Genomic DNA, 11,111 nt, shown 5'->3' on the forward strand with positions numbered 1-11,111 from the left:
GGAGGCTGAGGTGGGCAGCTCACTTGAGGTCAGGAGTTCAAGACCAGCCTGGCAAACATGGTGAAACTCCATCTCTACTAAAAATACAAAAATTAGCCAGGCATGGTGGTAGGTGCCTGTAATCCCAGCTACTTGGGAGGCTGAGGCAGAAGAATCACTTGAACCCAGGAGGTGGAGGTTGTGGTGAGCCGAGATCGTGCCACTGCACTACAGCCTAGGTGATAGAGTGAGACTCCATCTCAAAAAGGAAAAAAAAAAATAGTCAAAAACAATTTGTTGAGGTACCCTAAATACTGTGAATACTTGAGGGCAGAGATCATGTCATACAGATTTCATAACGATACCATAGCAAGCATAGTAGTAGTTTGCTGCACAAATAACTGAGGATGGTATAAGCTCCCTGGGTGATATTTCAATTGAGACACCAAATCAACTATTTGAGTTTATATGACTGGTATAATACTTGCAGAGTTGAATATAACCTTATTCAACTTTTTTACATCATAAAGTTGTATCTGTATCTTCTTCTTGTTCTTTCTGCTTTTCTTCTGTCTTCTCTTCTTTTGAGTCTGAGTCTTCCTCTGTTGCCCAGGCTGGAGTGCAGTGGCACAATCATAGCTCACTGCAGCCTCGAACTCCTGGGCTCAAGTTATCTACTGGTCTCAGTCTCCCAAGTAGCTGGACTACAGATGCATGCCATCACACCTAATTTGTTTATTTGTGTAGAGATGGGGTGTTGCTATGTTGCCAAGGCTGGTCTCAAACTCCTAGCTTCATGTGATCCTCCTGCCTCACCTTCCCAAAGCACTGGGATTACAGCCATGAGCCACTGCACTCAGCTTTATATTTCTTTTTGATATATATGGTCTTAAAAATAAGCATTTATAATTTTTTTTTTTTTTTTTTTTTTTTTTGAGACACAGCCTCACTCTGTTGCCCAGGCTGCAGTGCTCGGCCACATTTAAAATGATTATATATAAACATATGATGCTAATGTAATGAAATGAATATGCTGGTACTCTAATGGACGAAAGTACAAGATAAAATTGTAATACTAGAAAAAGGGTTTGGTTTGTGAAAAGAATCAAAGCTCTGTATTATAGTGATTATACATATTCTACTACATCTGAAGGCTCTCTAAAATATATGACATACCTCAGAAGTATAACTTACACCTGTACAGATTGGGTATCATTAGAATAGAGCTATAAAGGATTCTTAAAGAGGAAAATCTCTTTATCATTTTCTTGTTCTAATCTTGAGAGACTGGAGTTATGTCATAGGTCTCCAATTTGTTTTTATTTTTTAAAGATCAAATGAAAATACTTTCAAAATTTAAAATATACAGCCTGCTATCTTCTGTTCTCCAAACAGTGGAACATTAGAAGGCTTTAATTTAAAATACTAGATCCTTTTGAATATTCCAAAGTGTTTCTGCACTCTTCTTGAAAAGGGCCTCCTCCTCAGAATTCAAGTTGATTTTCACAACATCTGAGACACCATTCCGCCCCAAGACACAAGGGATACTGAGAAAGATTTCTTCTTTTATTCCATATAATCCCTGAAAGGCAAGATAAGATGTTGTTCAAACAACCTGATATGGAAAAGCATCTATGTAAAAGGGCATCAAAATAAGAGTATATAGGAGAGACTAAAGCATTCAACAAGAATCGCTCAGAGGGTGGCAAAGTGATGGTCAGCAAAAGCAAGAGCATCCTTATGTTCTATGACCATGTGGAACTTACATTCAATGACACAAAGAAGATGCCAGAGGCCTTTAGAAGGACCAAGAGAGGTACAATTTACCTTATCCCTTACCAGGTCATCTTTTGGTCCACAGGGAACGATGCCATGCAGTCTTTCATGATGCCATTTTATCAAATGGAGGACTATAAGGACCAAGTAACTTGTGTTTAGTCCAAACTACATAAAGGCAACCGTGAAGCAGGAGGTGACTGGGAAGGTTCTGCTTCATACCTTTACAGCAGGGAGCACCATTGAGTTTGGACAATGGGTGCTACAGGTGGCATGTTAAGCCTCCAGAGGTAAGCCCCCAGTGGAGGCTATAGATACTCTTACATGCCTGGTGGGGCCTGTGCCTCTCATCACCAGTTGCAATGGAATGCACTCCTGCCCTTCTGTACTCCTATCTACCACCTCCACCTGAGTTCTATCTAGGACCTCCCATCATGGATAGGGCCATAAAACAGGTGCAGCCCCATGGCACTGCCCTATCCTGGACTCCTGGAACCTCCCATCAGAAGCACCAAAATTCACTCCATTCCTGCAGCCAAGGCCAAGAAGCAGCTGCCAGAGCCTATTACAACCTGGGCAACTCACACAACATCTACATGCACATGTACCAGCCTCCACCACCCGCATACTACCCTCCCTGGTCTTGGAAGACTGGAAGACTCAATAGACACCAAAAAAATTAAAATTAAAAAAATTTCAAAAGAAGACCCAGTAGACGTCTCACACTTCCCTACCTCCTACCACTCATCACTCTTTACCCCTCTCCTTGGGGCTGAGTCTGGGGTTGTGGGAGATGGGAGGGCCTTGTTCTTCTCCAGGACTGATTATAAACAGTTACCAGGAATAGTGTTGAAGGAAGAGGGGAGGCTCCTTGACTCTGGAACAGTGCCTCACAGCTTTCCAAGCTACAGAGCCCACGGGTGCTAATCAGCCATGCTTCCCTCTCACCATCTCTGGGGCTCTCCTCAGGAGCACAAGGTGTGCCCCTTGTTCCTGTTTTGCTCTAGTAACTTCTCCCCACAGAGGGATTCTCTGGTTACCTCCTCTAGCATAGTCCAGCTCCCTCATTTTGGTAGCCAGTTTACACTCAACCCCATAAGCACCATCAGATCAGCCAAGTGTCATCCCTGAGGGCGCCCTGCCAGGAACTACTTACGTTCCTTCCACTTTGGCATCTGCCTAGCTGTGGAAAGCCACTGTCTTTTCAGACTGTCAACCCACACTATTCAGCCAGGCTCCAGCCACAGTCATACTCAAATTCCCTATCCTTTTTTTTTTTTTTTTTTTTTGAGAGAATGTCTCTCTGTCTTACCTAGGGTGGAGTGCAGTGGTGCAGTCATAGCTCAATGTTGCCTGGACCTCCTGGGCTTAAGCAATTCTCCCACCTCAGCCTGCCAAGTAGCACACACCACCATACCTGGCTAGTTTTCTTTCCATTTTTTATAGAGATGGAGTCTTGTTATGTTGCCCAGGTTTGGTCTCGAACTCCCTCTCTGATCCTTGATCATTCTGTTGCCAACTCTGTGACATTCAAAGCTTTAACATGAGCTTCCACGGGTGTAATCAGAGGCAAGGCCTCTGACGGTGGCAGGGGAAGAAGTCCCTCTGCTTCCCTACTGGTATTTCCAGAATTTGTTTCCCTTTACCTCCTGTCATCTCTCTTCTCTCTAGAAGAGGCACTTCAGACTGGAACTCGAGAATTCATGTCGATCCATCATGCCATCTGAGGACTGCTGGGCGGGGCTGGGAACAAGGGCTCCTGCCTGAATCCTGGGACCAAGCCTGGCCCTGTGTGCTAACTGTGACCTGCTGCTAGCTCCCTCAGCCTACCCTTTTCCCTTTGAGCTTTATGCCTAGTTGGTGATAATTTCCCCTGGATATATTAGAATTTGTTCTCATTTGCTCTTGGACTGGCTGTGAAATACAGAGATGGTTTAAAGAGAATTCCCTACTTATTTGACCAAAAAAAAAAAAAAATCCAGTTAACACATTAATGTTAATGTGTTAATGAAATAAATTCTGGGCCGGACGCGGTGGCTCAAGCCTGTAATCCCAGCACTTTGGGAGGCCGAGGCGGGTGGATCACGAGGTCAGGAGATCGAGACCATCCTGGCTAACATGGTGAAACCCCGTCTCTACTAAAAATACAAAAAACTAGCCGGGCGCGGTGGCGGGCGCCTGTAGTCCCAGCTACTCGGAGGCTGAGGCAGGAGAATGGCGTAAACCCGGGAGGCGGAGCTTGCAGTGAGCCGAGATCGTGCCACTGCACTCCAGCCTGGGTGACACAGTGAGACTCCGTCTCAAAAAAAGAAAAAGAAAAAAAAAAAAAGAAAGAAATTCTGCACACCTTGATTTGGCGAAAATGTGTAGTAGTAAAAGTGAATTAACTGGGAAAGAAAGAAAAAATAAGAATATACAAATGATTCTGCTTGTAATGTCAAATGTTTAAATGTTCCCTATAAAATATAACTCAGCAGGGTACAGTGGCTCACGCCTGTAATCCCAGCACTTTGGGAAGCCGAGGTAGGTGGATCGCTTCAGGTCACGAGTCCAAGACCAGCCTGGCAGCAGCGCAAAACCCCTTCACTACTAAAAATACAAAAACTAGCTAAGCATGGTGGCGCGTGCCTGTAATCCCAGCTACTTAGGAGGCTGAGGCACGAGAATCGCTTGAACCCAGGAGGTGGAGGTTCCAGTGAGCTGAGATTGAGCCACTGTACTCCAGCCTGGGCAACAGAGTGAGACTTCATCCCTCCCCCCAAAATTAAAATTAAATTAAAATATAACTTCCACTGACTTGTTCGGTAAAGGCTATTAAATTCCCATATTACTCAGTCTCTTCACTGATTACTCATTTGACATTTCCCTGACTCTTTCTCTGGAGTCCTAGAGGGGTAGTTGCTTATTGTCCCATAGGTTCTGCATCCTCAGAAAAGAAGGGGTGTGTGGTATCCATTGTGTACTCTTCATTGCCTCTTCCAAATCTTTTTTTTTTTTTTTTTTTTTTTTTTTGAGACAGAGTCTCATTCTGTTGCCCAGGCTGGAGTGCAGCAGCACGATCTTGGCTCACTGCAGCTTGCGCCTCCTGGGTTCAAGCGATTCTCTTTTCTCAGCCGCGCAAGTAGCTGGGACTATAGGCATGCACCATCATACTCAGCTAAATTTTTTATTTTTAGTAGAGGCGGGGTTTCACCATGTTGACCAGCTGGTCTCAAACTCCTGACATCAAGTGATCCACCCACCTCAGTCTCCCAAAGTGCTGGGATTACAGGCGTGAGCCACCATGCCTGCCCGCTTCTTCCAAATCATTAATCCCCTGCTCTTAAAAAAACAAAACATATTCTCCCTATTCTTTGAAGATCATCTTGTTGGGAGCAGGCCCCCCAAATCGGGCCATAAACTGGCTCCAAAACTGGCCATAAACAAAATCTCTGCAGCACTCTGACATGTTCAAGATGGCCAAGACGCCCATGCTGGAAGGTTGTGAGTTTACCAGAACGAGGGCAAGGAACACCTGGCCCACCCAGGGCAGAAAACCGCTTAAAGGTGTTCTTAAACCACAAACAATGGCATAAGTGATCTGTGCCTTAAGGACATGCTCCTGCTGCCGTTAACTAGCCCAACCTATTCCTTTAATGCAGCCCATCCCTTCGTTTCCATAAGGGATACTTTGAGTTAATTTAGTATCTATAGAAACAATGCTAATGACTAGCTTGCTGTTAATAAATACATGGGTAAATCTCTGTTCAGGGCTCTCAGCTCTGAAGGCTGTACGACCCCTTATTTCCCACTTCACACCTCTATATTTCTGTGTGTGTGTCTTTAATTTCTCTAGTGCTGCTGGGTTAGGATCTCCCCAACCGAGCTGGTCTCCGCAAGTGGCATCCATCATGGGGGCTCGAATTCAGGTCGAAGGGTTGCCAGAGCAGCGGTTGGAGAAAGTGAAAGTAGCTGGAGGACACCCGAGTACTCTTAAAGTAATCCCCATGGTGAGTAAGAAGGGGAGCTCAGAAGTGTCAGGGTAACAATGAGACAAGTGTGGGGTATGGTTCATTCCACGTTGGTACTTTTTCACACTGATGATGAGGAGGAAGGAGAGTGTGGCAAAGTAACAGAAGAGGTTACAGAGCAGGTTTGTTTGCCAGCTAAAGCGGCAGAGAAGGGAGAGGTTCATCCCTACCCTTCTGCACCCCCTCATTATTATTTTGAAGAAAATGAGCCTCCAGATCTTTCTTTTCCGGAGGACACTGGACAAAAAGTAGTTGCCCCAGTGACTGGTCAAGCAGCACCTCGAGCAACCAACCACTCTTAGTTCTATTCAGGCAAGAATTCAGCAAGCTCAATGAGAGGGTGATTTAGAGGCTTGGCAGTTCCCTGTTAGAATACACCCCCCCAGATCAACAGGGAAATATTATAGCTACATTTGAGCCTTCTCCTTTTAAATTCGGAAAAGCACATTTAGTTGATTATATCAAGGCCTGTGATGGTATCAGAGGTAATCTGTGTACAGCTACTTTGTTGGCAAAGGCAATGGCAGGACTGAGAGTGGATAAAGGAAATACTCCATTTCCTGGAGCTTGTTTTAACTGTGGGAAGCATGGACACACTAAAAAAGAATGTAGAAAAAAAAATCAATGAGTCAGGCTGCCAGATAGGGGAAAAAAGAAAACTGCTAAACCTGAAATATGTCCAAAATGTAAAAAAGGAAAACATTGGGCAAATCAGTGTCACTCTAAGTTTGATAAAGAAGGGAACCCAATTTTGGGAAACGCCATGAGGGGCCCGTCCTGCACCCCGTTCTAAACTGGGGCATTTCCAGTTCAGGCCATTCTCTCACCCCTGTATATTGTCTGTCCCCCGCCACAGTTGGTAGTGTCGCAGTATATTTATGCTGCACAAAAGCTGTGAGCCTTCCGCCTGGGGAACCTCTGCAAAAGGTCCCAAAAGGAGTCTGTGGACCCTTGCCAGTGGGGACAATAGGATTACTTCTAGGCAGATCTAGTTTAAGTTTTAAAGGGGTACAAATACATACAGGAGCCATTGATTCAGATTATTATGAGGAAATTCAAATTGTTATATCTACTTCTGTTCCCTGGAAAGCAGAGCCAGGAGAGTGTACAGCACAGCTCCTGGATTGTGCCATATGTAGGAATGGGAAAAGGTGAAATTAAATTAACAGGAGGATTTGGAAGAACAAATAAACAAGGCAAAGCAGCTTACTGGGAAAATCAAATTACTGATAAACGTCTTACCTGTGAAATAACTATTCAGGGAAAGAAATTTAAAGGTTTGGTAGATACAGGAGTGGACATTTCAATCATTTCTCTACAGCACGGGCCGTCTGCATGGCCAATTCAACCCGCTCAATCTAACATAGTTGGAGTTGGTAAAGCCACTGAAGTATTTCAAAGTAGTTACATTTTGCATTGTGAAGGGCCTGATGGACAACCTGGGACTATTCAACCAATTATACTTCTGTACCTATAAATTTATGGGGGGGAGATTTATTACAATGGGGAGCACAAGTTCTAATTCCAGAACAATTATACAGCCCTCAAAGTCAACATACAATGCATTAAATGGGGTATGTCCCTGGTATGGGACTAGAAAAAAACTTGCAAGGTTTAAAAGAACCGCTTCAAGTGGAAAGACAAAGTTCCCGCCAAGGTTTAGGATATCATTTTTGATGGCAGCCATTGTTAAACCTCCAGAACCTATACCTTTAAAATGGTTAACAGATAAGCCAATTTGGATAGAACAATGGCCGCTAAGTAAAGAGAAACTGGAGGCTTTAGAGAAATTAGTTACTGAACAATTAGAAAATGGGCACATAGTTCCAACATCTTCCCTTTGGAATTCTCCAGTTTTCGTAACTAAGAAAAAAATCAGGTAAATGGAGAATGCTAACTGACTTAAGAGCAATCAATTCAGTTATACAACCTATGGGAGCATTACAGCCAGGATTGCCTTCTCCTGCTATAATTCCAAAAAATTGGTCTTTAATAGTCATAGATTTAAAAGACTGTTTCTTTACTATCTCTTTAGCTGAGCAAGACTATGAAGAGTTTGCATTTACAATTCCTGCAGTAAACAACCTGCAGCTTGCTAAGCGTTTTCATTGTTTTTACAGATGGGTCTAGTAATGGTAAAGCTTCTTATTCTGGCTCAAAAAGTGAAGTTTTCCAGATGCCCTATACTTCAACTCAAAAAGCAGAGGTTGTAGCTGCAATTGAGGTGTTGACTGCTTTTGATATGCCTATTAATGTGATTTCTGATTCTCTATATGTGATTCATTCCACACAGTTAATTGTAAATGTTCAGTTATGATTTCATAAATATGAACAACTGATGACTTTATTTACCCAACTGCAAACAGCAGTTAGAAGTAGAATGCATCCTTTTTACATCACTCACATTAGGGCCCATACACCTCCTCCAGGACCTTTGACTGAAGGGAATCAAATGGCTGATCGCCTAGTTGCTAATGCAATATCTAATGCTAGACACTTTCACAATTTAACCCATGTTAATGCCTCTGGTCGCAAATGCAGATACAGCATTACCTGGAAAGAGGCCAAAAATATTATCCAGTGATGCCCAACTTGCCATATGGTACACTCCTCATCTTTTACAGGAGGAGTTAATCCTTGAGGATTAGAACCTAACTCTCTTTGGCAAATGGATGTCACACATGTTCCCTCATTTGGGAGACTAGCTTATGTACATGTATATAGGAACACCTTTTCTCACTTTGGGCTACATGCCAATCAGGAGAGTCTTCTCTTCTGCCTGTGTTAAACGTTATCTTTTGCAGTGTTTTGTGGTGATGGGCATTTCAGCTTCTATTAAAACAGATAATGCCCCAGGCTATACTGCCAAGCTCTAGCTACATTTTTCTCTGTGGAATATTAAACACATTACTGGTATCCCATACAATTCTCAAGGACAAGCGATCGTGGAAAGAATGAATCTTTCCCTAAAACAGCAGTAGCAAAAGCAGAAAGGAGGAGACAGAGAATATGGAACCCCACGGATGCAACTGAATCTAGCATTATTAACTTTAAATTTTTTGAGCCTGCCCAAAGGCCAGATGTTATTAGCAGCTGAACAGCATATACAGAAACCAGCTGCAAAGACAGAAGCAGAACAATTGATTTGGTAGACAGATCCAATAACAGAAAGATGGGAAATAGGTAAAATAATAACTTGGGGTAGAGGTTATGCTTGCGTTTCTCCAGGCCAAAATCAACAGCCAATTTGGATACCATCAAGACACCTGAAACCTCATCATGAGCTAGATGCTGAGGAAGAGATTCCGGGAGGATCCCGAGGACCCCCCGGTTGCAGCCATGTCGAGACTGATGCTGAGGAGGACACCAACTGTCATGAGCAACACCCATCAAACACAGCCACCCACCTGGGGACAGATCAAGAAGCTGTCACAGATGGTGGAAGAAAACCGGAGGAAAGCAGGACAACCAGTCATAATGAATAATTTAATAGTAGCTATGATAGCAGTTATCACCACTGCCAAGAGTATTCCTTCAACAAGGGCTGACACAGAGAACAATTATACTTATTGGGCATATTTATCAATCTGGCTGGTAATAATGCCTGGATTTAATCCCTCTATGACACAGTTACACATGCTTTCTGATCTCAGTATTTATCATAATAAATCTGCTCCTATAGTTGAGGCATACCACCCTCAAAAACCTATTTATAAACAAAATAGAACCTGGCCAGAAATAATGAAAGTACTTGTTTAGGAAGATTGCACTGCAGAACAGGTAGGGGTGCTGCACAACAATTCCTATGGAATCATTACTAACTGGTACGCTAAGGGGATGTTTAGCTTGAATTACACCTCTCAGTCTGCATGCCATGGCCACACTGTATTCAGTTGGTCTGAACAAAACAGTCAGATAGTAGAAATGATAAAAAGTACAAAAAAGTTCCTATTATCTGGATACATGGCGGTATAGTGGCACCTCAACCTCAAATGATATGACCCATTCTAGGGGCTTAACATAAGGATGTGTGGAAACTATTAACAGCTCTTAATAAGATCAAAATTTGAGAAAGAATAAAAAAGCATCTAGAAAGACACTCTACAAACTTGTCTTTGGATATTGTAAAATTAAAGAACAAATATTTAAAGCATCCCAGGCACACCTGACCTTAATGCCAAGAACTGGAGTGCTTAAAGGAGTTACAGACAAATTAGCAGCTAGTAACCCATTAAAATGGATAAAAACACTTGAAAGCTCTGTGATTTCAATGACTGCACTTTTAATCTGTGTTGTCTGTCTTTGTATAGTCTGCAGATGTGTATCCTGACTCCTGCGAGAAGTAGCTCACTGTGACAAAGCTGCCTTTGCTTTTATCAACTTGCAAATCAAAGAAGGAGGGACATTTTGGGAGCAGGCCCCCCCAAATCTGGCCATAAACTGGCCCCAAAACTGGCCATAAACAAAATCTCTGCAGCACTCTGACATGTTCAAGATGGCCATAACGCCCATGCTGGAAGGTTGTGGGTTTACCAGAGAGAGGGCAAGGAACACCTGGCCCACCCAGAGCGGAAAACCCCTTAAAGGCATTATTAAACCACAAACTATTGCATGAGCAATCTGTGCCTTAAGGACATGCTCCTGGTGCAGTTAACTAGCCCAACCTATTCCTTTAATTCAGCCCATCCCTTCGTTTCCCATAAGGAATACTTTTAGTTAATTTAGTATCTATAGAAACAATGCTAATGACTGGCTTGCTGTTAATAAATACATGGGTAAATCTCTGTTCAGGGCTCTCAGCTCTGAAGGTTGTGAGACCCCTGATTTCCCACTTCACACCTCTATATTTCTGTATGTGTGTTTTTAATTCCTCTAGTGCTGCTGGGTTAGGATCTCCCCAACCGAGCTGGTCTCGGCATCATCTAATTCAGCTCTTCCTCCCTTTGTAATGACTAACCTCCTAGTTATTCCATCTCATTCACAGACTGACACGTGGCTCACAGTCTTCCCTGTCTATCTCAATTTTGCCATTATCCTTGTTAACTTCAATATACATATGAATAATCCAACCAAAATTCTCTCTCCAGTTTCTAGACTTTTTTTGCTTATGAAACACCTTCTGCTCCCACTCCTGTTATCCTACTCCTTTCACTAAAATAGAGAAATCAGCCAGCTGCGGTGGCTCAAGCCTGTAATCCCAGCACTTTGGGAGGCTAAGGCAGGCAGGTCACGAGGTCAGGAGATCAAGACCATCCTGGCTAACACAGTGAAACCCCACCTCTACTAAAAAAAAAAAAATACAAAAAACTAGCCGGGTGAGGTGGCGGGCGCCTGTAGTCCCAGCTA

General features: G+C 43.2%; 1 protein-coding gene across 3 annotated transcripts in view; it reads right to left on the minus strand.

The window, feature by feature from the left end:
• Nucleotides 1–1,272: 1,272 nt before the first annotated feature.
• LDHC (lactate dehydrogenase C) overlaps nucleotides 1,273–11,111 on the minus strand; it is a 55,810-nt gene continuing 45,971 nt past the window's right edge. For 2 of the 3 annotated variants that reach the window (XM_011992915.1, XM_011992916.1), the window contains exon 8: nucleotides 1,278–1,561. In XM_011992915.1, the coding sequence (XP_011848305.1) occupies nucleotides 1,397–1,561 (165 nt within the window). In that variant the 3' untranslated portion in view covers nucleotides 1,278–1,396. Of the gene's footprint in view, nucleotides 1,562–11,111 lie in introns of all 3 variants that reach the window. The other variant, XM_011992917.1, reaches the window with a different exon arrangement.

This window comes from Mandrillus leucophaeus, unplaced genomic scaffold (genome assembly GCF_000951045.1).
Source record: "Mandrillus leucophaeus isolate KB7577 unplaced genomic scaffold, Mleu.le_1.0 Scaffold420, whole genome shotgun sequence".
Taxonomy (NCBI): domain Eukaryota; kingdom Metazoa; phylum Chordata; class Mammalia; order Primates; family Cercopithecidae; genus Mandrillus; species Mandrillus leucophaeus.